The following is a 27122-nucleotide window of genomic DNA, read 5'->3' on the forward strand; positions in this document are numbered from 1 at the left end:
AATTTTAAATACACAATCATTTACAGGAGGTCTCACAAGTGGGAAGTCTGTTCTTTATCTGTTCAAGTGCATTTCCTGAACACTGAAGAAATTTAAATAGTGAAAAAAGATGATGTATCTCCTGCTATTTTAGAGGAAGGCTGCACTTTCTCCCATGATTAGAAACCTTCCCACTTCTAACCTCAGTTTATGCATGATTCATATTATAGATCTGTCCAAGTGGTGTTTTTAAAGAGAGCAAATCAGTCAATGCTGTCTTACACCAGCCTGTGGCTTCTGATTTCTGGAAAGACAGGTTCATCATTCCCCTGATCATTTTTTTTTTATCTGTCCTCTTCCTTAAATGTCTTAATTTTAAAATCCATTTACTATCCTGGGTTCTGGTGCCTTGCATGTGCTTCTTTTTGGGTTTTGGTTCCACGTCTCCCCTTTTTTAATTGCTTCTGATTTTAAATAAACAAATAGGAAAAATATTTTTGGGTCCTTTTAGATTTTCCTAGATGCTCTCAAGATAAGTGCAGGGTTCCTATAATGCCCTTCTTTTGACAGGAAAAAAACCTGTACTCCTGCTTACCTACAAGTCTGTATTAAGCTGCATCCTAAATCTGTGCTCACTAAAATCACCTGAATATCTCCAGCGAGCTTCAGGCTGCAGGGTTGCTCCTTCCAACCCAGCTCGTGAGAAGAGAGAGCAGTTCAGCACACTTGGCCCTTGTCTCAGGAGGAGTTATGAGCAGTCAAAAATGTGCATGACTGCGTGCTAGGGAAGACTAATTGACCTGAATGGGATGATTAATGCTTAAATCTCATGGATGTGGGAAACAGCTGCCACACCCCACTGGGATTTTGTATTTTTAGTTGACGTAACAAATGACTAATTTTTTAGACAATTCATTGAGACAAGATAGAATTCTAAAAGATTATTCACCTGACCTTTACAAGCCCCGAATACAAGGGCTTTTGGACGTAGAATACATACATAAATCAAAGGAGTGTAGTAACAGATCGTTTGGGAGGGGGGAGGATTGTTATGGTGATAAGCACTGCAGAAACAAAAACAACCGTGTGCTGGGAGAAAATGTTGCACACACACACAAAGGGAGTTGCTGAGATCACTGAGCACTTACAAACTAATAATGAACCAAGCATACATATCTCTGGAAAACAAAATGTTTCAGGAGATGCACAACATTTGAGAGCTGGGGTACCAGTCCCACAACTCAGAGCAGCAGGGGTTACTGGCAGTATCGAACAGCACCCTGAAAAAACAGGTTTATCTGTGCCAGCAGGTGAAGTTGCACAGGTTGTTAAAGGGGCTTGGGAGATGATATTCACAACCAGAATAAAGTTGAATCAGATCTGGAGGATGCATTTGTCAAAAATAGGGATGCTGAGTTTCTAAATTTGATTCCTTTTACAGGGGTCGGTACGGTAGTGAAATCCATCTGCAGTGGGTTCACAGAACCTAGGAAATGCCAGTGTTACTGCACAGGTGCAGCAGTTTATATGTGTAGCTCCCACTTCCTGCACGTGTGTTGTGAATTTATGAGGTAATTCCATGATGCAGGTCTGCCCTGGTACAGTGAGCAGCCTTTTGTCTGGGATTTCCTGGTGTTCCAAGGTGTGGGCAAACCTGCACCAGCTATGAAGTTTGACATCCACAAATTCCAGGCAAAAAATCCAACGCCCTCAAATTTTGCCTATGTAAAATTACTTTTAAATTACCTGAGAATTGTTGAAATAATCCAAAGAATTTTTTCATTAGGATATTTAAATAAATTTAATAAGGCTGTGTTTGTAATAAAGACTGTAGAACTCATACAGGCATGCCTGGAGCTTTATAATATAAATATTACAGCTATAAACAAGGTAAATAAGATTTTGTGATAAGAACTATGCATTGTATAATATAATTAATAAATAGAAATGAATTATATTCCTCACAGGTTCATCTTTGCAGGATTGAATAACACAAGAAGAGTTGGTATGGCTGCTGTTTTTTATTTATTCATGGGAACAGGGACAACACATGCTATTTTTCACAGAGTTCTTTGTGAACATAGAATATTTTATAAGCATTAAAGTTTGCTGAGACTCAAGATGCTACATTTCAAATCAGTGTTCACTGATTTTGAGAGGCCTCAAAAAGTGTGGAGTGAGCACTCAGATGAAACCGAACATAAAACCCAGACAAGTCCTGTCCTACAGTGTGCTGCCCTGGGAAATGATCACGGATTGAAGTAGGCTGGTTTGATGGCCACAGTCCTGAATATGCATGGAGGCATATGATTGGGGCAGGAGCTGACCTGTGGCCATTGCAGTCATTTTTCAGGATATAGCCTATATTTAAGCTCTCTTTGTGTTAGCAATGCCTTACAACAGGAAATAAGCAGAACTTATAATGAAAAAAAAATAGGTGGATTGTTATACATGAAAATTAACTTCTGACTTGAAATAGAAATACAAAACAACTCGCAAAACAAAACTTGGGAAAATCACAATTGGCATTTGGTAATAAGATAGTAAGTTTAAAATGTTGCTAGGAGACTTCTGTTTTAATTTTAGCCCTCTTGTCAGATCAATTCACATCAAACTTTTAAAACTGAAGACATGTAACACGTTAGTTTCAGCAATATCTTCTTTTGGCTAGAGAATCTCAAAATGAAAATTCTTGGCTGAAACCCCTTAAGACATGCTTAGTGTGCATGTCATATCTGTAAATCTCAGAGTGTTTAAACAAGTAGCTATTCCCAACTGACCCATAAGGCAGAGCAGATAAAAGCCATTTCTTTGACAGAGAACTGTAAGTAGCAAGTCTATGGCACATGGGAATTACCTAAGTGAAGCTGATTTTATTCCTCTCCTAAGGCAACTCAGCTTTATGCTTTACAAGGAGTTACTGTTATGATCCACTACAACAGGACAAGTATTTAGCTGATTTATCAATGCCACGGAGAAGTTCTGGAGCCCCAAACAAGTAGCTTTAGTAAAATTGTCCCATATGTAGAACAGGACTGTGCTGTACCCTGATTGCTTATCCACGGGTTCATAAAATCCCTGTACACAACTTGCTATGATTCTTTCATTCTATGATTCTGCATGTTCACTGGAGAGCTTGTGCTCCTGACAGCCACTCAAGGAAAATACAGACACTCACAATGGTTACAAGTGTCCAGAAGCGATCTCAGTTCCTAACAGAGTAGTTGATTTATGGGACACCCTTGATTTCAGCCTTTTGCCTCAGGAAGGGGGAGTTGACTGAACTGATTAAACTTCTACAGAGCCTCTGTACGAAATACCTAGGGATCAAACCTTGTTCCAATATAGAGCTTATTGTGTCCTTAAGCAAAAACTAGCTGACAATTAAATCCACGCTCAGGCACACACAGTCTTTGCACTTCCCTAATCTTATGTTTTCCTTATTTGTGTTTTCCTTATTTGTGTTTTCCCAATACAGTCTTGAATTTCCCACATAAATGAATATCCTGCATGCTGCCCCATGTTTGCATCTCAGGTGTTAAAACTTATTGGTTTGTACATGTAGCCCTGCTAAGGAGAGGAAGAAAGCCCTTTTAAGCCTAAGCCTTTGTCCTGTCAAGGCAAGCCTGCGTTACTGACAAGAGCCAGACAGTGCTGCATGTGGGGCAGGCTTCAGAGACCCTGCAGCAATCTGGTCCTGGATGACTCTTGCTAAAAACCCTAACAAAACCCTGTGGGAATTTTCCTCTGAGCTCAGCAGTCAGTGAGCAGAGGAAGTATCCAACATCTGCAGAGCTTTCCTGTGCTGAGTGAGACACAGAGGGGAAAGGTTTCCCAAATGCACAGTGGCAGGACTGAGCACCCACCACTCCCCAGGCCATCGTAAGTGTCATGGAGAAGTCACAGTGCCTGGCCACCACTGGAGAGTTCCTCAGAAAGGGCTGGTGTGGGCAAAACTACAAGATCTCAACCGTGTGCAGTTTTGTAGAGAGCATTTTTATTTTACAAAGGAGTGAAGTCAGGTCTTGTTCAGAGTGTATTTCTACATGATGATTTCTACAATGATGTCTAAAGGTCTTTTTCTACATGTGCTTGCTATGGATGAAACACTAGTCTCATGGAGAACACAATTGCCTTACTGGCCAGGGGATGCAGGGTACAGGGAGCTACCACAAGGTACAATTTGGCTGACTGAGTTGCATCACTGTTTGGGCTGTGGTTGTAACAAGAACTGCAGTGTAACTCTTTCCAGAGGGAAACAGTATATTGGCATTACCAGCAAAAGAAAAGGACCTATGGTTGTAAATAGATTAATAAAGATAGTAGTAATAATTATGAGATTTATGCTCAGAGTGACTTGTCAGATGTAAGGTGGCACACAAGAGAACAGATCATAAAACAATCTCAGCAAAGCTTTTAAAATCAAAACTGTGGGGACTTCTTGTTCATAAGCAGTGTGAATATCAGAGAATGAAAATGTGCTTGTTCCTAAAATCATGAACATACACCACAGCCGGTCAGTTTAAGCCAATCCAGTAATTTATACAGCTTAGCTGACCAGTCAGAGACTAAAGGTGAATGGAAATACACTGCCAGTGATTTGTTAGCTTCTTCTTCCACTAAGAAAACCCTTTGTGTCTCGGCTGAAAAAGGCATATTTTTATTTCTAACTCTAATGCTGTAGAGTTAGAAATAAACTGTTTGTTTTATCAATATCCTCCTGCTTACTTGGTTACCTCAAGTAATAATGAAGATTTATTAGCAATATTTTTTAGGTCTAGAAAGTGCACTACAAGCTAACAGCTGTAAGATTGATAATATATCTTCATTTCTGATACATGATGCTGGTGTTAGCCAGGAGGGTCTATCCACAGATATTGGAGAAGGAGAACAAGCATTTGCTTTCATGTAAGCAGCTAGCTTACACATTGTAAAAGACTAAGCATGGTGAAGGTAAGTCATCACTTCATTTAAAGTTTCCAATAATTTTTCTCTGTTTGCCATAGGAGTCTCAGAATTGCATGAGATAGATACATCATTATGTTACCTTTGGATGTATCTCCCTCTCTACTGTTGGAGATATCTCAAATTACCTTTTTACTGAATGTAAAGATTGCTTGTAGTTCTGAGTTACTTAAGGATGACAAAGGTGGGCAAGACACAGAAACATTCGTGGTGACTGAACACTACTCACCTTTCTTTCACAACATGATAATGTTCTCTGTGGTATCACCTTGCAAATGCCAACATTTGTGACAGCATTCATCCACAGCTGTGATAGAAACTGATGACAAATCCTTCAGTAAGTGCCTACCTGAAACATGGCTGAGCATTCTAAATGCAGGAAGGACCATTTTAGTCCTCAACAGACATTGGTTCTCAAATGCATGACAGTACCTGTCTTCCTACTAGATTTCAGGTACAAAATTGCTTTAATTTGATTTGCCTATATCCTTATAAAGCTGTAATTTTGTGAAAAGTTGAAACTTGGAAAGAGACTAGATACAGTCAGCTGAGTGAAGGCTTGTCTATACTCTACTGCCACATTCATGAGTATTTCTGAAGCTATCTTTTAAAAACTATTTAATATCCAAACCTGTTCTCTCAAACTTTTGGATTCTGTTCTGTCCACTTCTACCTCAGCTGTAGCAACAGAAAGAACATGCATATACAGACTCAGACAACTTGCAGATAACAGCATAGCATACTAAGGTTGGGCTTCAAATGATATTAGCTTTAATGTAAATATTTCTGCAAATCATGCATTAAAATTCTATATTGCAGTGTTATAGAACAGGTACATGATATTTGAAACATTAGGTAAATGATAACTGAATTTGTGGATTGCACAAATGTGGACTACAATGGAAGATACATTCTACTGTAAGGAAATGGTTGTTCCATAAAGTTTACTTTACAAAACAAAAGTGAGATTGTCCCTTATTTCCAACTCAAAACAGCAGGTGAGGCACCTTTATAGTTGGCTGTAGCTTTCAGCAACATTCCAATTCTATGGCCAAAATAGTAAAAATGTCTCCTGCTCTCACAGAGGCCTGATGGACCTCTCACACCCACAGAGACATTGGACTGTCTGTGCCACAGGGCAGCTGCTGGCAGGAGGCTTCAGCTGGCCAGAATGAGAGGTAAAGCAGCCTAACCTACCAGCACTGCTAACCTACCAGCAGACAAATGAGGTATCTGATGAGAGATAAGGAATGGTGTCAAATTAACCTCTTCAAATTGAATTCTTCATGGAGTTACTACTTCTTCATTGTACTGCAGCTCATTGTGCTGCAGCACATTGCAACAAGTGGATGTTCCAGTTTAGTTCTCTGCAAGCTCAATGCGTCTTCAAGCACAGTGTAAATTATTAATTTCTTTTATTTAGACCATTATTGATTTATGAATATTAATTCAGAAAAATGCTGTGGAGTTTGCAGCTCACAAACTGTTCATAGCTGTCACATTTTACCATGAGAGCTGCAATACAATAAGAAATTTCTTTGAGTAAATGAGGTCAGTACCTGGATGCAGCCCCACCTGACCAAATCCACCATGGGAGCAAAGGATACTTTGGATCCTCTGGGCTTAACTGTGCTTCACACAAACCAGCTTTGGTCAAGGGCTGCAGCTGCTTCCAGATGTAAGTAATATTAGGCCCTACCAAAATACTAGGTTGTAGCACATGTTAGTTCAAAGGGAGAGTGCAGGGAACACAGCAATGTCGCTTCTAAGCCAACAGACAGAAAACTCTGCCCTGCACTCAGCTGGGCGTCCTCCCAGGGCATAGACAGCTGATGGCTCATCTCTGCCTTGCACTCTTAGCAGGCACAGACAGGCTCTGACAGGCCCCAGGCAGTGCATGTACAGCCAGATCCACACTCAGGGAGTGTCTGTGAAGCTCAGGCAAATCAGAACTCAGGTTTTGTTCTCCCAGAAAGGCTCTATCCAGATCACACGATATTCTTCTTTTCCTCTGTACCCATGCTCCAGAAGGGGAAGAGCAGACAGTGGCATTCTTTATTGCCTTAGCTTTATAACAGCTATGGGAATTTCTTTAATTGCAAAAAATAGGGTATGATTTTATTTTTAAATGGAGTCCTAGAAAGGCAGCTTTCAGCCTCCAGGTGGCAAGTTTCAGAAGCATTCACCATGTCATGCAAATAGTTCCTTCTTGTCTCTGCTTTCTCCTGCCATAAAGCAAATCCCTTAGAAGACAGAAAGGTGTAAGCACAGCTGCTGGTGGGGATGTCAGGAAGGAAAGTATTAAATGCTGAGAGTAAACATCTCCTGATTTATTACCTAGTCAGCAGAGCAGAGAAGATCTCACAGATAAAACCCAGCCTCGAAGCTTCTCCCCAGCTCAACTGGTTATTGCTCAGCAGCAGCTCTTACTCATCCAAACCTAGGTGGAGCTTCTTCCCTCCCTGCCTCCCTCCCTCTCTGCGGTGTCTGTCCTGGCTGAAAAGCTTTTCTCCAACATCTGCACACACGCTGGTAGGCTCCGTCACCGCCTTTGCAGGAGCTCTGCAGAGGCACCATTGCTCTGCGCCGCTGAGCCTGTGGCAGAGAGGGCCTTGTCCCGCCAGCCGCCCGCCCTGAGCCATGGTGAAGTACGGCCTCGACTACACGCGCTGCAGATGGATCCTGCCCCTGCTCCTGGGCATAGGAGTCATCTTCGGAATCATCGCGCTGGCGGGCAGGGGCTGGCTGGAGTCGCAGACCCTGCCCTACGTGCAGCAAGCATCACTGTGGCAGAACTGCAGGAGGCCCAGCCAGGGCGGGGAGTGGAGCTGCGAGTCCCTCATGGGCTACGGTAAGCGCCTGCGGGGCTGGCGGGGAGCACAGGGCCACGTCCCCCAGGTCACCTTCCCGCAGGTCTCCCACCAGTGTCACCCAATACCTGGCGTTTATGTGTGAAGCCATGGGCAATGGGGACTGCCACTAAATACACCAAGGCTTTTGACTAACCGGGTGAAGAAATAAAATGCCCTCACACCCCCATGCAGAAAAGAACCTAGAGGATTACGTAATATGTAAAACCCACACGTGGTATTGTACCGGTGCAGAAAATAGTACGGCATTTTCTTCCTCTCTCGGAAGAACTGGTAACCTCTTTTCACTAATCACTACTTTTCAAAACTTAACGGCTACCGGTGATCAAACATCCAGACGAGTTGTGTGGGCAGGCCTGGCGTTAGTGTAACAGGTCTGAGTGGCAGAAAAAGGGAGGTAAAAATGTAAGATGGTAGCAAGATATTCCCAGGGAGTGTCAGGCTGCAGAATGCTGCCCTGAAACTGCTCCGGCAGGTGTGAAAGAGTCTCCTTGTGATTATGAAAGAAAGCTTTAAAAGAGGAAAGGATTTCTTGTTCGTACTGAGTTTTGGTGAAGTAAGCTGTTAAACATGTTGACCTGGGTGCAATCTTCAGGTTGAAAAGATGTAAACCACAAGTGCAGGAGAAGAGTCCAAGAGAAGGGTCACTCTGGATGTGCTCTGTTTCTTTTTTATTTTTCGTTTTGTTTTTCTTTCTGTATAATTTGCTATTCGCCAAGGGTTGAAACAAGTAATTGTGAATGAAGGGCTGTTAGCATGAGTAGAAAAGAAAGTTCAAGAGTTCTTACAATTTATGCTCATTCAAATTACAAGGAAGAACCTTTTCTCTAGGGCTCAGAATCTCAGCTTTTCTTGTTAAAAATAAGAAGAAAAGTATTTGCTGAAGCAATCTCAGGGATCATTTATTAGTGTTTCAAAATTGTTCCTGAAGGTTTATTGTATGTCATGAAATTCTACCTTCTATGTACAAAATTCAGCTGTAATGAGATAATTGCAGCAGGCCTCTGGGAGTGTAGGGCTCCAAGCATGACCAGTTCCACCAAGCATCACCATCCAGTCCTTCTCTCAGGGCTCCAGCATCAGCTCTGTGGCTGGATGTAAGTAATGACAGCAAATTTGCCTCTGCTACATGGCACTTGAGAAAAGAACATGATGCCTACTAGAGGGCTTCTCAGTCCTGAGTTTCCTCCTAAGATTCCTGAAAAGCAAGCCCTCCTCCTGATCTCCAGGTTAGGCCCTGGAGAATGCCATGAATGCCGGCTTTAACTGGACAGAACACACTGAGATGTTTCACCTTACCTCTCTTGATAATACAAGAGAAATTTCTCCTTACTTCCAGGATCTAGATAGGTATTTGGCATTTCACTTCCTTGCTTATCCTGCCTCACTCTGACAGCTTTAAATTCTGCAGCTGTATGCACAGTTTCCCTGGAAACTAGACAGCATCTACAGACAAACCAGGGAGGTCATCCTCTGTGTGGACTGTCCTGTGACATCTGGGGTTACCCTGAATCACATCCACAGTAGATCCAGCACTTTTAACACAAACATGGTGGACTTGCTAAACACATGCAGAACATTATCCAGCAGGTACATTGGAAAGTCCACTGACGCTTCTGAAAGCATTAGAAATCCTGTTCATGAGCTGCATGACTGCATAATGCCCTCAAGAGGCATGCATCTATCACTTGAACTCTTCAAGATGATTAAATACCCAGGAAGACTAGGGAAATTCTCAGAATGCTCCTGGGAAAAATTTCCTGGATATGTCTGGCACAATGGAGTCACCTTGCCAGTGGGAGAATATGTGAAGGCTGTACGTAAAAAGGGTATGCAAAGGCCAGGTAAGAGTGGGTTATGCTGCCAGGCTTCTGCCTTTGCCAGATTATGCCATTAAAATGCAGACCTTGCCCTTCGTGGGGGTGAGTTATCCCTGACCCAGGAGAGGACTGTTAAGGTTGCAAACTCATGTCACTGTCTGTATCTTTTCCAGACCTTTCCCTCAGATCCCTTCTCTCCAGAGGTGGGATGTGCTCAGACACAATCCTGTTCTCCATTTTTTCTCTCTCAGTGATTCAGGGTTGAGATTTTTCTTTTGTGACTCCCACCTTTTCTCATGCAGGGCAGAGGTGGCTGATGCTGGTCTTGGATTCCACCCAAAAGACCAGGCCATGAGAGTATCTCACATGCATCCAGGTCTTGTGTTGTACCTGCCTTAGTGATGAAATAGAGGGTTTTAGTAGTTCTGGGATTACATTTCTCTACTGTGCATCAGAAAGATCATGGAGAACAAGCATTTAACATCATGTTCTGTGGGACTTATAACTTTGTGCCAAGCTAAACACAGTGCTGGTTAAACAAAGTGTAATTAATTACATGCCTTCCTTAGCACAAAGATGTGATGTAAATGTAAAGGGCAGGAATGTTTTCCAGCCTTCCTGAGATGACATCTCTTTCCCCAGTTAAGTTCCACCATGTCCATCTTGTTTCTTCTGACCTTTACTCTCAGCTTCCCTGTCTAATCTGCCAGTGGCTGGGTAGGTTCTGAAATTTGGCCCTCCTGCAGGGGTGGTTTCACTGATAAACATGATATGTATGTGTACCCCAGCAGCTGCCAGCAAATATTGTCAACATGATTTGGACAGTGTAGTTATCTTAATCCACTACAGTCATCTTCATCCTATCGTAATTAGATATAATTGCAACATCCTTGCAAGTTGTTAATTATAATGTGCAAATTCAAATCAAATTCTGCACGTGCAATGTTTATAATTCCCCTTGAATCTCGGCTGTTTGGCTTAAGATATGTTTATACAGTTGGAAGGCAAAAAACACAACGTCATTGAGGTTGATTACATTGGAAGGGAAGAAGGTTGAATATTTCATTGGCTGCATCAGTGGAGTTTGGAGGTTTTGATTTTTTTTTTTCCTTTCTTTTTTTTTGTTGGAAAGCAGTGGAGTAACTCCACTGGTGTGCTTATCTTCTGTGAAAGCGTCTGTTCACCCATGGTCTCTTGCAGAGTTTATGAGCTCTGTGGAAAGTGAAAATATGAAGAGTTTACACACTCTGTTATCTTCTCCAAGACTTCAGATCATCCACTTTAAACATATGACACTCATGTAGACTTTATCTTTAGACTGTTGTTTTTCAAGCATATTTAGTTCAAATAAATAGAACTTTCTAGGAAAAAATATCCAGTGCATTAGGATGCACTCAAAATGCATAGAATTTAGGATAAGGGACTGAGAGAGATTAATTGCTTTTGCTCTTCATTGTTCTTGCACTTGAAAAAACAAAGAGCTCAATCTTACGACATGTTTGAACATATACAAAGAGAGATTAAGGCTTTTTGGATAGATAATGAGCAATATGGAATGTACCTCTGTGGGACACAGCTGAGCTTGCAAAGAAAATGCCCAGGTTTGACAAAACCTCATCATGATGCTGGCACAGCACTCCTTTGTTTTTCTTGTTCTTCGCCTATATTACCTGTCTTGAACAAGGTGTCTTGAAGACCTATGACACTTCTTCAGTATGTAATTTATTCCACTGCAGGCTTTGAGGATGTTTGAACATGTGTAGGTAAATACATAATAAACATAAATAATGTAGGGGGAAATAACTGATTCTATTAGTCTGAATGTGATGCACAAAGGGTGAAAAACTTGTAACTACACTTGTCCCACCTTATCTTCCACCCAGCCTTGCAGTTCTTCCATTTGCAGATGCTGCCATCAAAACAACCAAAATTTTTAAGCTCTAAGTGTGTGTTGAAGAAATCATCTAATGTGCATAGTGCAAACAGAGGGGAAAAAATCAGGAAAAGGCATTTCCATATGGCAAGTGGAATCCACATCTTCAATTATTTTCATATCATAATATTCTATTATAGTGTTTTCCTGGGATGCGTGGAGGGGTTTGTGGCTGTGGAGAGTAGTAGAGGGATGAATGATTTTGCCATCTGGAAAGAACACCTTTTTGCAGCTTGTCTTCCAGGCAAATAATGGGCAACTATGTTCTAGATATCCAGTTTTATTTTGGTCTGTGAATATGAAAGCAATATTACAAGATAAGAAGGCTAGTATAGTATGATTATAATGAACAAAAACAACTTCAAATATGACAGCAGATAAGTAAGGCTACAGGCTAAGTGAAAGAAGGAAATGTTGCAAAGATAATATCCTTTTGAGAAAGGATATATTCTGCATCCCCATTGATGAATAGATTTTTTTCCCCTGTTTTGCCTGTACCAGGGTTTTGTTTCTGGGGAATCTTTTGCTACAGTGAGGCACCATTTGTTGTCCTGGAGGAAGAACACGATGGAAATCACTTACTAAAAATCCCCAAGTAAATATACAACAGCAAGGTTACATGGTGTGGTTGGGATCAGCTTCCAAAGTCTCTTGGTACTACACCCACCACTGGCCTTGCACTGCTGACCACAGAGCTCTCCCTCTGGACAACAGCCCTCTCCATCAGAGCAGTGACTCATCACACCCAGGGCACAGGTCAGGCACCAAGTTTTGCCACTGCCGTGCTACCTATGTAAAACTGTTTTTCCTTCCCCCACATTCCCATCCCATCTGACAGCCAGCACCTAATCCCAGCATGGGGAAACCCTTACTTGCCTCAAGATAAAGCAAGCACCCTGAGCAGAGTGACACAGGGATATTTTCAGAGTTTCAGGATGGGATACAGCAGATGGAGGGCAAACAAGATATGTCCATGGCTCTCTGGCATCTGAGGGTGCCTGTACATCAAAATAAAAATGAAGTAAACAAGTAACTGTGCTTTTGAAGAAGGAATCAGCTCAAGTCACTGGCCCTTTATTGCAGATTTTTACTGAAGACAAGGTTCTGCACTTAACAGCTTTCAGAATTTGGTGAAATCCAACGAGATTTGCAAAAGTGTCTTTGCAGCTGGGGAAGAGGCTGGGGAGGTTTCTGACCAGTTCAAGGGAGCCTGTGGGAGAGCCCATGATGGAGCCCAGCTCTGCTCTGTGCATGGCCTGGATTAAAGGGCAAACCTCGACTCTATTGACACAGGGGGAACTGAAAACGAAAGGCTGCTGCTGTTCCTGCAGTATTGCAGCATAAAATGGTTATATTTATGTAAAGTGATTGTCTACAGTTTTAATGACAGTGTGTAGAGAAGCATATCATTTCCTAAAGACATCATTCTCCTTAAAGTGTAATGTTACCTGGGACTAACCAGTTAGAAATGAGATTACAAGATTAGTTACTGAATAATGTAGAATACTCAATAATTATTCAAAGCTTAGAATGAGAAAAAATACGGTCTCAAACATATTGCTAATGAAAAAATCACAACAGTGTTTGTAAGGAACAATGTAAGAAGGAAAGAAAAAAATTGATTTTTGCCCAGCTTGTGGGAGACACTCCATTGTTTCTAATCAGGTATAAGAGAAGGGAATCAACGCTAGAGCATTTAATGACCTTGTAGTTTTAGATTTTGTACTTCATAATTTCAGTGGCAGATTCATTTAATCAGATTCTTTTCTAAATAACAGTAATGCTCCTGAGCAATTAACTCTCCAGAGAGCAATTGTACATGTAAACCCACTGTTTATTATCCAGCCTTCCCTTAATAATTACGGTTAGATTATGTGGAAAATAGAAGTCATGTGGAACATTCTCATCTGCCTGTCAGGAAAAACTGCTGGTGCTGAGGATTTTGAGAAGATCCTCAACACTTTGAATTTTGAGGCCCTGAAGACTGGAGAGAGGATTCCATTCACTTACACAGGAGGCATCTCTGCTGACAATGTGTGGAAACTTGTGGCCAAACTCTTAATCCTCTTCCCCTCATCTATTCCTCTCATTTATTGAGGTAATCTGACACAGCATGGCCGTAATAACATCTCCATAGTCTGAACAGTGATAAGGGCTGCAAGATGCATTTCAACTTCCACTCTAGGTTTCAACATTACTGAAGTGGGAAGGTGTTATGCAACAAAAGAAACAAAACTCTCAGAACATTCTTTCACATTTCTGTATCACTTCTCACTGGCAGCTTGGGCCATTCTGAGACACCTCAAACACACTGACTCAGTGAGCATTGTAATGCCCTGTTTCTTCTTTGTCAAGCACCATTACAAAATAACTCATTGCTCAAAAGTTCCCAGGAACTCAAAGTAGCTCGTGCAGTGCTGACACTAGCCTGTGTTCCAGAGCTATCTGGCTTCCTTCTATTAGTACTAAATAACACTTCAGTCCTGCTGAATTACTAATCTGAAACTGAATACATCTGATGTCACCTACTGTGATGACATATGCACGCTGTGCCCAAATCAGACCCTCTAAAAAATGGTCCTCTGTGCAGTTAATTTAACCACCTTATCAGCAGTAAACAGCAAGGGACAAAGATTTTCAGGATGCATTGTAAAAGCTGTTTCATTTACAAGAAGAGTAAATAAATTCAATATATTTTTATGAGAGCAAAGCATGACTTCTGCTTATATGCCGGGTGTTTTATTTTGCAAATAGTCAAATTTTGCTTCTACTAAAAAAACAAATCCAGGTTCACAGCTGCTGTCTGTAAGTGGGAAATTCCCTAGTGAAAAAGGTGATTTTCATCAAGGTTTCAAACAAAGTTTGCTCACAGCATGAAAACTGCAGATCAAGAGTGACAAGAATTCTTGGTGCACATGGAAATAAGATGTAAATTCAGTGTTCATTAGTCCCAAATGACTCTGGGAATATAAAACTTCAAAAGAACTTTTTTTGAAAAGGTTCCACTCTACTGTTTTGATTAAAAGCCCTAGTTCATAGCCTGTGTTATCATGGAAATCAATGCTGTTTAATTAATATTAAATATTTCAACCCACTCAGGGGTTAATTAGGGCAGGTACATCTTGCTGTTCTCATTACCTGAGCTTATGTAAATGAACCGATTAATCAATATCTTACCTGTTTTATTTACCTGACCCCCCCAAACCCCATGTACACATCCAAGCAATCCTGCTTTAATTTAAAATAAATAGGAAAGAAATACAAGGAGAAAATATTATAGCATTTAGGTGTATGAGGCTGAGCTTTAATCCTGAGATATTCTCAGTGTGTGCAACTGCTTCTGAAGATAATATGAGGGGTACTCCCTGACTCTCTCATGAGCAAACCCTTAATTCTGAGGCACTGTGTGTGCATTATATTTAATAGCTAACTTACTCCCTTGGTGCTCCCTTTGATGATGGCTCTACACCTTCTGCCCCTTCTGCCTTCCCAGCACTAAGTAAGCATCAGGGAGCAGCCCTCATTAATACAAGATTTGCAGAAGCCAGCTTCTGAGTCAAGCTTGTACATGCCTGAGCTTATGATGAGATGAATTTGAACCACTCCCTCAAGACGTAACTGCTCCTCCCCTCAAATTCAAGTCAGAATAGCTTCTAAGTTTAATTGCTTGCCTCAGTAAGAAAGGAGGGTTGCAGATTGCATAAAGGTTTTGCCTGTGTTTGTTTGTGGGTGAAGTCAGTGGTGAGGAATTAATAGGTTTTTCCTTTAAAGGAGTTAAAGCCTGCCAAGCCATATTGAGCTGTCATTTTAGCATGCAGCTATGGACAAAACACTGCTTTCTGCTAATATACATTGTGTTTTATTGATAGAAGAACTACTCATAAAGGTTATTTTCCTTAATGTTGTCATTTAAAACCATTATTATGGGGTAATTGTCCTAAAGTCCTAATCCTTTCTCGTTTATATGGGACCTGTTACTAATCATTGAGAAACTTTGGCAATGACATTATCCTGGTGTGAACCTAAATAGGTAATTGTCTGTTTCCATGGTTGTCTTTTAAATAATGGCAAGCTAAAAGCTGGTTCTGCCTCACACAAAAATGACTTTTATGAGATAATACTCTGTTATTAAATGAGAAATCCATATTAAGAGCCAATGAATTCTAAAAAAGTAATGCTAGGGGGAAAAGAACAGATGCCAAAGAGGATGCCATATAGAAAGACTAAAAGTTCTGTATTGGATTGCAAAAGATATAAATTCACACACACAAAGAAAAAAATGTCCAAAGAAAAACCTCCAGTATTGACTACCCATACGAAAGATATAGAGAATGAAGTTCTTTTAAGAATGATCCAGATGCAATGAAGACAGAAACTCAGAAAATAGTACACATCCAATCATACCTTTGATATTATTTTCCTTGTTTTATTCAGCTCATAAATTATCCATGACTAGTATGTGATCTTTTTCTCATTTGTACAAACTTCCTTTGAAATCATTTTCAGTCAATGGCTTTCAGTCTGCAGCTTATTCATAAGAAGCTGCTTTGGATTCTAGTTTCTGATTTATCTTTGCTGTATACAAACACAGGCACACTGGTATTTCAATGCCAGCTCACGTGATCAGCAAACAATTGCGGAGATTGTAGGGTGCATTTGTTTCTAGAAAGAGCACAGAAATTCCCTGTAGTTGGCATGTTACAGAGTCAGTATTTGCAGAAGACAGGATTTTGCATTGTGCAGTGTTGCACAGGTAACACAGGAAATCCAGAGTCCTGATGATAGTGGTGAGCATGTACACTGCAGCTTGTAACTCTTTGGCTGGTAGAGATGTGGGTTAATGGGTTTGACGGAACACCTTAAGAGTCGTGCTAAGTGAACGCAAGTTCTGCTGCAAACATGTGCATCTTCACCCAGAAACTTTCTTGAGGGGAACAAACCAAATGGAAATGCGTAAAACCTGGCCAAAGCAGTTCCTTTTCAAAGTGACGCATGTGCTCTGCAGTGTTCGCCACACCCTGACGAAGAATGCCAGGTTGAGAAACTCAAGTGAGTTCAGCTTTGTTTCCAAAATAATACTCTTTCCCTTTAATCAGAGAGATGTTAAACAGGTTGAGCTCTGCAAACTCAGCCTAGAAACATTCTCATTACATTCAACACAGAGATGAATTGCTACCACTGCAGTTTTTAATTCTCCTAAGAATTGCTTTGCAAGACTGCAGGTAGAACTGCAGGGTTTGTATTTCTTTCCCTTAGTGGTATGAAGAATAACAGAGCAAAATATTAGTCTGTTATGTTTTCTTTCACCCCTCCCTGGTTCTTGTGAATTAACACTACCCTTCCTCAAATTGCTGCACAATTCACTGCAGTGTGAAAATGATCAGTCAGCAAGAACCTCTAGAAAGTTGTTGGTGTCTTTGAGCTGGCAATAAGTATTTGTTTTTCTTTCCAATGCTAGTTGTGTGTTTAGCTTCAAGCCAAGAGGAAAATTTGGAGAAGTATATTCTTATTGATTGTACAAGGAGCAGTACTTCTGAACTCTACAGGGTTGCTTTTAGAAAACGTCACCCAAGGAGAGATTCAGCAGTTCATGAGATGTGGGAATACCAGATCAAGAAAAACATGAAAATGTTATTGTGTGAATGTTTTCCCATGTTTTGAAACACATACACTAGGAACATGGGCATTTGTATTTGTCATGAAGGAAGTAGAGGACATATGCTATTTTCAAGACCCTTTATTGAAGGCACCATTTGGAGCATGAAAGATGGCAGGCTAAGGAAATACTAAGTTCCAAAGTGGTTCAAAGTTTTGGCTTAACTTACTGTCGAGCAAGAAAGTTTGTTTCTTTTTGTGTGAAGCACAGACAGTGTTTACACTTTCATAAACCATAAAATGTGTGAGGGAGTAAAATCAGGAAAGCAGGAAACTGGACATATCCTTAGTCCTGGATGTCCAATTAAGTCCATCAGCTTCCCTATGGCTGCAGCCAGATATAGGATAATCAGAATGTGTTTATATGGTGCAATACAAGAGGTAGTCATGCTGCCTCCAAACTGAGTTAGCTTTAATAGCAGAGTAATAAATCTGTGTTATTATTGAATTCTGCCTCAGCTAATTATGTAGCTCATAAGATATCATGAGCTCTGTCCTGGCATAGAGGCCTCTTTCTGGTCTCTAAATTAGCTCAGGGGTCTTCCCACACAGCAGGGAGTTATAGAAGTCAGGCACATATTTTTGTTTTCCAGTGGTCATATATTACTGTATTCACTTTGGATAGCTCAGGCTCTCACAAATCATTGCTGATTGAGATACAAAACACTGTTATCAGAAGCACTGTCCTTGCTCTGCTTGAGACAGTGTGAAAACAGGTGTTCTTGTCTGCTGGGGATAGCAGTGTCTTGTTTAAGACCAAATTGCTCAGAAAATTGCCAGTTAGAAGGAGTTCTGAAGAGTGGCTGGTGTGTAGCTGCCCACCAACCATTTCATAGTGTTCACTGGTGTTCTTTCAGCTGATGGAGTTACTGAAAAAGGGAGAAATGGGACTGGCACTAAAGCATTACAGGAGGCTGCTGGTAGTCAGGGACACCTTTCTATAAACACGTTTCTTTTCTCACAAACGCATTTTAACTCTTAAAGAGCCAAAAGATCACGAGTATTTTTGGGGCTGAGAAAACAGATCTCAAAAACTGCTGAATATTTTTACAAACTCAGTTTTATGTCCTCTAACCTGCTGCTCCCTCTGTTTCAATTTTTGATTTGGTGACAGGTGAACTAGGCTCTCTCAGCTTTTAACTGCTCTCGTTTACAGCCTAGAATACACTGAATTAGTGTTGCACCTGTGAGGATTCTTTGGCCTGGAGTTCACATTGTTAAGAAAAAGCTTTGCAAGTAAAACAATTTATTTACATTTTTACTCAATGTCAAAGAATAAAAAACCCCCACAACATTGGTAGATAAGAAAATATTTGGAACCAAATTAGCCACTTGCTTGTCAATGTTTTTTGACCAATTTAATTCTTCTACCTCTGACATTTTTAAAGAATTTTAAGTCTTAGTTCTATTAGTAAAGAATTAAGCTACTCTAGTACTCCTGGTTGGCACAAGATAAAATAAGCATCTCAAATACAGAAACAGTTGGAATTATTGCTGCACAAAGCCTTTGTTACTCTAGAAAGTTGTTTGCACACTGTTTGCACTGCTGATAGCTGCTGCTTTTTGTAAAGGATGGATGAACTCAGAATACTTTTCTTCAAAAAAACTCTGTAGAGACTCACTCTTCCATATGGCTCCACTGTCTTGGAGCTGTGTATTGGTTTTTTTCTCTTTTGTAGAACCGAGAGCCACGAGATTGGCTGTTAGGTGAATTGAGCAATGCCTCCAAATGGTGTAAGCATCCTGCAACAAGCATGTCTCTTCTTGCCACATGGCCAGTGCCCAGCGGGCTGGGCGTGTGCCCAATCTGCTGCCACGCAGTCGCAGCATTTGGAACACAACTTCAGGAAAAACACCTGGGTGAGCCTGGCGCAGGAGGGAGGTGCTGGCATGGGCAAGGTGCCACCGCACACGTCTGCAGCCACCAGGCACAGCTCCCTGAGCCCCCAGCCCAGGCACTGCTCCCACCCCAGGGCTTGGTGCTCTACCATCGGCTGCTCTTGGGAAGCAAGGCTGAGCTTTGCCAGCGGGGGATCTGGAACCCCCAGGACTCCTGGTGCCTCAGAACTTGCTGTGCTCTGAGTCTGCTCCTTTGCCTGGGAGTTTTGTATCTAACCACAGGTAGTGGTGCATCTAAGAAAAAACATCACCTCTAGGTGATCTTGTGATTTCACCCTTTTGCCAGAAGTATCCAGAACTCTTGTATCCAAGAGCAGTGAGGTCACCATTGCTGAGGAACTTATGGCTAGGTGCCCCTTTCTTTACTGTTTTAAAGGGGTAATAGAGAGACTGGGAATAGGAACATCTTCAATAGCATATATTAAGCAGTATAAGAAATTTCTCCTTTTGACTGTTTCTTCTGATGTTCTGCCTGAGGTGCTGTCCTTTCTCCTCTGCCTTCACACTGCATACTCTATCTCTGAGCTCCCTGTAAACTCCCTTTTACAGAGAGAAGAGTCTGAGCTAAAACACTGGGCTACAAAATGAGATGTAAGAACACCTTTGATGTCCATTTCAGTCTTCTCAGGCAGCTGCCTATTTATCAGGAAAACAATCCAGTTGAAAAGCCCTATAAGCAAATAGAAACTATGTGGAATAAGAAAAAGAATGGACATGGCATCAAACTGAAGATAAAGTATGATAGCTAGAATGGAGCAGAGATCATAAAGCAAGGGAGAATATTGAAAAGCAAACAGAAGGGAAATTCGTTTTGATGGACTGAAGGGTAGAAAAGGATAGCTGGAAAATCTTCATCCATTTTTCTTGCCTAATAGTAGTGGTGGTATGGGCCCTGGGGAAAGACAAATCGAACACCAAGCTGTCACTCACTGGGGACAGGAGGGTTGCATTCACGCTTACCTGACCCTGGTCAAGGGACAGTCAGGACACTTTGCGTTTTATTACTTCCATGCTTAAAGCAAAATTGGATAGGTTATTTACTCAGTTTCAGAGGGAACTTTTACTGAACAGCATGCACTGCATTTAAGTTGAATTGTAATTATTGTCAGGGTTGTTTGGGCAGTGATAATATTTTGGCACTACTGTTTCATATATTCGGGTAGAAGCCAACACTTGACAAAGGCACAATGGCTATGAAGAGGGGATGAAGCCTGTAGATGCCTAGCAGACTTTAACTGCTTACTCAGTTTAATACACAATTTAAAATGTGTCAAAGTGGCTTTTTTACATCCACAAGAAGAGACACTTTGATCTCTTTGAGCAGTACTTGCTCCTCAAGTCTTGAAATATGAAATAAATATTACTTTTCCAGTTGTTACACCAATACAATATGCTTTGCTTTAACATGTTATAACATAAAATTTTATAATTTGAAAATGAAAGAATTAATATCTGGAACAAGCTTTTTGAATTGAAGTGATTCTAAATTTGGACCGGAATCAGAGATCCAATTTACCTACAAAACTGGTTCCAAATCCTTAGCTCCATTTAGGACACAGAGTTAAACTAAGGCTGAAAACCAGAAATCACTGAATTTTGACATTTATGAGCTATTTCCATACCTTTAAGTTTGCCAGATCGGTAGTGCTTTTATAAACACTTTGTTTCAAAGGAAGATTTTTATTAGTTCCAGGGACAGTTTAATTTTCCTTGTCTGTGCAAAAGGAAGCTGGGTTTATAGCATCTGCTGAGGCAATATTTGCTATTGAAGGACAGTGTCCATTCTTAGACCTTTAAAGCCATTTCTGTCTTAATTCTTAATTGTTAAAACTGAACAGTAAGCTCATACCCAAGCCACCACTTCATTCTGCATGAGAAGACAAAGCTGGAATTTTTATGCATTCTGCATTAAGTGCATGATTTCTTGTGGAACTGAAATGTTCACCTTTAAGAGGAGAGAAAGCTGCCATGCTTTCTTTCTTGGGAGATGATCCTGTTTTCATAGGTTTTACAATTAACCTTTAATTACTAACCAGAGAAAACCAGCCTTTGTTTTTGTTTTTGTTCCTTTCTAATGTATCTTCCTTCTGATTTCAGCCTGGGGAAGAGCTGCTGCTGCCACATACCTGGTTGGCTTTCTACTCCTAGTCATTTGTTTTGCACTGGCCATCATAGCATTTGCCATTGACACACTGAGGTTCAACTTCATTCGTGGGATCGGAGGCTTGCTTTTCGTGGCTGGTAAGGCAGCATACGGAGTCAAGTTTAGCTTGTGCAGATATATCCATATAGGAACTGATATTTTCTTCAGTTGCTACTATACCCAAGTCTCTGCCTGTGTGCAATGGAGCTCTCTATGAAAAATCAAAGTCTGTCATGGCACTGGATCGATTTTCAGATCCCCTAAAACATGGATGGGTTTAGCTACAGGGATTATGGAGGAAGGCAGTGGCGCTGGGTGTTAAACAATTTTTGTTTTCTCTTGTTTCTTCAGCTGTGTTCTCCATCATGGGCCTGGTCATTTATCCAGTAAAGTTCTCATCTGAAATTGAAATGACAGGAATCAATATGTTCAGCTGGGCTTATGGCTTTGGCTGGACCACTGCCATTATGGAAATATGCTTGGGATTCTTCTTCTGCTGCCTTCCAAACTATGAAGATCAGATCTTGGGTAATGTCAAGCCCACATATTTTTACTCTTCCCCATAAGCATGAGGAAAAATGTTTTCATATTCCAGAGATACCCGACAGACTAGCGACGTTTTTTAGTATATTGTCATCAGATGTTGGTAGAAAAGGCTGGAAACTTTTCTAATGTGTGTAGAAATATGGTACTGGCATCTGCAATAAAGTTATCTGCTCTATTTTGGACCTTCATATCCGATTTGGGTTGGTTAGCTAAAGCACAAATGTTAAAACCCCTTGGTTTTCCTCTTTCATTCCCATGAATGTTGTTTATGTGGATTCCATTGCATTTTAAATACATTCACAATTGTAATGAAATTCAGGAAAACATATTGAACTGGAAATAAACAAAACAACACGTATTATCTTCCTGAAGGAAAGCAACCCCAAAAAATCCCACTTTGTGTGTATCATATTTAATCTAAAGATTTTGCACAATTTTCAAAAAGTCTAATATATTTACCCATTGACTCTAAAGTAGTAAATTAGCCAGCCAGCACTTCATAGCTTTGTTCCTATTTTTCATTCATTCACTTAGGCCATAAGGACAGAGTAAAGAAGGGATTAAAGCTCCCTACCAGAACCAGCATCTTGACTTTTCCTCATTCATGTAGAATGCATTTATTTCTAAATATTTGCAAGAGTAAGCAAGGAACACCATTAAAGCCTTAAGAATCCTGGTGTGCCATTGCTGATGCCAGTACAGACTGGGCAGAGGCAGAAAGGATTTCAAGCCACCCCTGTAACCTGCAGACCTGGTTTAATAAAGTTCCTAGTGTGGCTTTCTTCTTGGGTGTCTTGACACTTTTTTCTGCTGTACCAAAACCTATGATTTTAAAATGCTCTGTTACACTGGTCCAGCTTTTTTATCCAGTGTAAAAAGGTCAGGTATGATTTCCCTGTGCCTCAGGAGTTGAGCTGGAGCAGTGTGTGTAAGTATAATTCAGTTGCTAAAAGGCCTCTTTTTTTGTTCATGTGCTGTTCTTAAGTATTTTAAAAGTGAAAAGTGTATACTGTCATATATAACTGTAAAATGCATAAATACCCCTTACCATCTCATAATAAAGCTATCATAGAGAAAACCATATCATAAAACATCTTCCAGCATCCTATACTCCACAGTGCCTCAAACCTCATTATAGTGCCAGCAATGAAGTATACTCAAGACTCTGCTGGTTTCTGCCTTGTTAAACCTAACTTGATAACATTCTGTTTATTCTCTTAAGTGGAAAAAAAAAAAAAAAAAAAAAAAAAGGATAATATGTGATGTGGAAAAGGAGTCTCATCTAAATCCTTAACTACTACGGTTTATTAGCTTGTCACACATCTGCAATTTTGTAACTATGTGTATTATGAAAAGCCCTGCCAAGTGTTCTTTGTTTCAAAGACTTAGGGGTGGAAATTTTTTTAGTTAAAACTTCTTGGTAGCTAAAATTAATAAAGGCACAGGGCTTCATTTGGGTTGCTTGGAGTTTTTTGGTTAGTTGGTTGGTTTTTCTTAAGCATTCACTTTTATAGAGTGCCTCCTAACTTTGATCAATAAGAGTGAGAGATGGGAAGAAAATAAACAAAGGGGAGAGTATATGCAACAAGGAATAATTAGACATGAACATGTAAATACTTTTAAAAAAGATTTCCTAGCTGGAAGAAAATCAAAGTGAAATATAGTTGAGAACACAGTTTGTATAAAATGACTTGCAATTCTTCATGAAATATTATCCATTCAGTAGAAAAAACTTAACATAAATATTTTCATTATGCTTATAACACCTAATAAAAGATGGTATCAATGTATTGTTTCAAAAATGAGTCTTAACTTTTGTTCTCTACTGAGAGTGGGGAATTGTGGTAAGCCCCCTTTTCTCAGGCACCACCTTGGAGAATCTGAGTAAGCTGGCTGAAATTTGACATCCACCATCACAACTACAGTTTGTGGTATTCTTCAGGCCTATGCCGGCTGTCTCCCAAGGCCTTGTGCACAAGCAGGTGAGAATAGTGGACTCTTATGGACCTCTCTGTTTGCTTATGGGCTTATGGTCTGGAGTGCCTACACACACGACTCTGTGCCATGATGTGCTACAGCTCATTTTGGCACGGACGGTAACGCACACGCATTCACTGAATAGGAAACCAGCACGGTCCTGCTCAGCGCTTTTGCTCCAACAGATGTGGCAATCCCCTGAGGAAGCTGAAGAGAACTTAAGCAACAACCATTTGTATTTACAGTTTCTTTTGCATTAGCTGGACATTGACAAAACACCTGGAGGTGGGGAAAGGTGCACAAAACAAGGCTGAGTGTGACTCCAACCTTGATGAGACAGCAGAGCATAATTAAAAACCAAAGAAAATCACCAGTGATCATCCCCCTTCCTCCCTCCTCTCCCTTGCTGATCTCGGCAGTTTCACCACCTCCTCCCTCCCCTTTTCCTCCTCCTTCTCTCTAAAGGTGTCTGAGCAGTCTGCTGGTGAGTCTGCAGGACCCAGTCCCCATTTCCCACTGCCTCTTTTCCTAGGAAGATGAGGAATGAAGCAACTTGCTGACCCCAGCACAGCACCAGGGACTGTAGCCTGGCTCCCTGCCCCAGGCCCTCACTGGAAAGTCTTTCCCTTGAAGAACAGGGTGGGTGGGTATCAGTGGTGGTGGATTTTTGTTAAGTTATTTTTAAGTTATTCTCCCAATGGTTTGTTCCTGTTACCCCCTGAAATGTTTGGTTTTAACCCAGGTTTTCCCCTCCCCTGCCCAGCTGTCACTCACCTCCAGACACACCCGCTACCTCATTTACATGATGTCAATCCTTCCTAGTCCCTTCCCTTATTTCCAGAGAATTCCCTGTCCACCCTAAACTCTCGCTGGGCTTTCCCTTTTTCCAGGACACCCCGTTGGTGCACATGACCCTTTCCACACCCCTTGCCTTCCCTATTGGATGTCAGACGGTGGGTGCCTCCTCACCCCCCTCCCCGCTGTGTGCCTGATTGGCTGGAAAACTGTACTTACCCCTCCCATTCCTCTCCCTTTTAAAAGGACACTGTGAGCCCGGGGTGTTCGGCTTTTTTGGTGGCATGCCTTGGGGAATAAAGCCTCTGGAAAGCTCCGAGAGACCCTCTCTCTGTGTTTTTTGCCTCGGCCCACGGCACAGCCTGGTGCTGTTTGGGAGCAGCCTCGCTGCTGCAGAACTCAGCAGCTTTGCTCCAAGCGCCACCCGAGCCCGGATGGGCACGGGGGCGGCCCCGCACGGCGTGTGCCGGCGGAGTCTGAGCTAGCTGGGGCTTCCCTGGCACTTGTGCCAGGCATTCAACGAGCAGAGGTATCGAAGGTATCAGTACTCAAGTGAAATCCTGCCCTTAGGGTAGTTTGCTTCCAGTCATGCCAGGCCAGTTCAACACAGATTCCTTGAAAAACGCATCCTAAACCCTGCAGCCAACAAACACTGAGAAGAAGGATAAAACTGTTTCACGGATGCCAGTGTAGGTTCCTGTGACTTCTGCAACAGGGGTGCATGGCAAAATCAGTGTGCAAAATATAATCAGCTTTGACAGAAAAGGAAGCTGAATCCAGGAGCCAAGGATGTCCCCCAATTTATTAGATTATTAACTATTGACTGCCTAGAAGATCCTGTCCAGCAGAGAGCACATAACCATCGCAGGCCTGGGCAGATTTGACCCTTTCTTGGCAACCTGAAGCTTTCAAAGCTTAACTCTTCCTTGAGAGAGAGGAGAGGCGGGCAGAGTGGACACAGAGAAGACCCAACATGAAATCAGATGGAGAGAGAGAGTGAAAGACTAATTGGAGGAAGGATGGAGGAGTTGCCTGCTGGTTGGACTTCAATTAGAGCCATGGAAATGAACTCTAAATGTAGATTATCCTTTCAAATCATGGGAAAGATAGGCATTTGGGGAGATGATTGTTTATTTGTGAGTTTTTGAGCAAAAGTGTCTGTTATGGACTGAGTAACATTGCATGAGAATCTGTGATTCTTGTAATCTCATGAGATGCCTGAACAGAGAGAGATAAGAAGCCCTTTGTGCCAGTAAAAAAGGGAAGAGACATCTCAGTTCCCTGTGATGAAGAATCCTTTGCCTATGGAGTTGTTAATCTTTAAAAGGTGACACCCCAATATGCCTGAGTTCACATGATCCATGGGCAGCTTGGGAAACTGCTAATGAGAGGAAGGGTTGGAGGGGTCACGGAAGCAGATTTTCCCCGGGCGGGTGTTTCTGTGACAGTTAAAACCCACAAGTGAACTGTTTTGTCTGTGGGATCCATGACTCTTAAGAGAGATTCCATCTCCTAAAGGAGTAATGAAAGACTATTTTTTAAAGAGTGGAACTGACTGAAAATCACAAGTTGTCTCTCTGTGTTGCTTGTGGGAAGGTGAACAGTTTGTGGGGAGAAAAGTTTTGAAAGTTTCATTTTTTTCCTTTTTTTTCTTCCTTTAGTGTGTGTTAATAAAACTATATTTGTAACCTTTAAGTTGGGCCTGTTTTGCCTTTTTCCTCCCAAAGTCTGTCTCACAGAAAGAAAAGAGAGTAGGCACAAAAACCATCACAGTTAGCTAGGGTTCTTGATCCAAGTCTTGTCTATAAGAGAAAAGGACACTGCAACACTAAGAGCAGCACAATAAAGGACTTAAAGTTTATTGTGCCCAAGGGCAATGCTAAAGAAAGAGCAGGGAAGAACAGGTGTCTGAAGCTTTTGGGAACATTAGGTCTGCTACAACAACAGAAATAAAGATGACTGCCAAAGGCATTGCTACTGTTCCTGTCAAATTAAGAATTAGGGAAACATCCTCCAACAAACATGTTTTATCTAATTCAACTTCACTACTGAAAAGCAATGAAGAAATTGTGTTGAAAACAAGTGGAATGTCAAGCAGCCCTACAGGTACAAACTGAAACAAAAGAAATAATGAGAACTTCCTGCTGTTAAGTTAATATGTTCAATTTAATTTCTGGTGTTTCTGCCAGAGCCTGAATGTCTTGGTCTTTTCAATTTTCTCTGCAAATATGTCCATATTTCACTTTTCTCAGGCACCTGCCACTTGGTCTTAAAATACATCCTGCTTAATTAATAATTCAAATGCAATCTAGTTTGCAATTGTATTTGTTATGTGTATTTTGTTCTATGAACTACTGAGAAGACTGAAGCTTTGACCCCATTGACATCACTTGCAAAACATTAATTTGTTTTCTTGAGTGTGACATTTCATTATTGAAGTGCAAACCCTTTATTTTACATGTGTTCCAAATCAATAATATCTCTAATGCATGCTCCACTCAGCAGCTCTGTTTACTTCTGGAATAGTACACTGGTATATG

The 27122-nt window shown here is 41.1% G+C and overlaps 1 protein-coding gene across 1 annotated transcript; it reads left to right on the top strand.

The window, feature by feature from the left end:
* Positions 1-7313: 7313 nt before the first annotated feature.
* Positions 7314-22591, top strand: LOC134546935 (p53 apoptosis effector related to PMP-22-like). The gene is made up of 3 exons (XM_063390283.1): positions 7314-7795; positions 21219-21362; positions 21616-22591. Exons 1-3 carry the CDS (start codon positions 7585-7587, stop codon positions 21828-21830), a joined length of 570 nt encoding a protein of 189 aa, XP_063246353.1. The 5' UTR covers positions 7314-7584; the 3' UTR covers positions 21831-22591.
* Positions 22592-27122: the final 4531 nt, after the last annotated feature.

Source organism: Prinia subflava, chromosome 2 (genome assembly GCF_021018805.1).
Source record: "Prinia subflava isolate CZ2003 ecotype Zambia chromosome 2, Cam_Psub_1.2, whole genome shotgun sequence".
In the NCBI taxonomy this organism is placed as follows: Eukaryota; Metazoa; Chordata; class Aves; order Passeriformes; family Cisticolidae; genus Prinia; species Prinia subflava.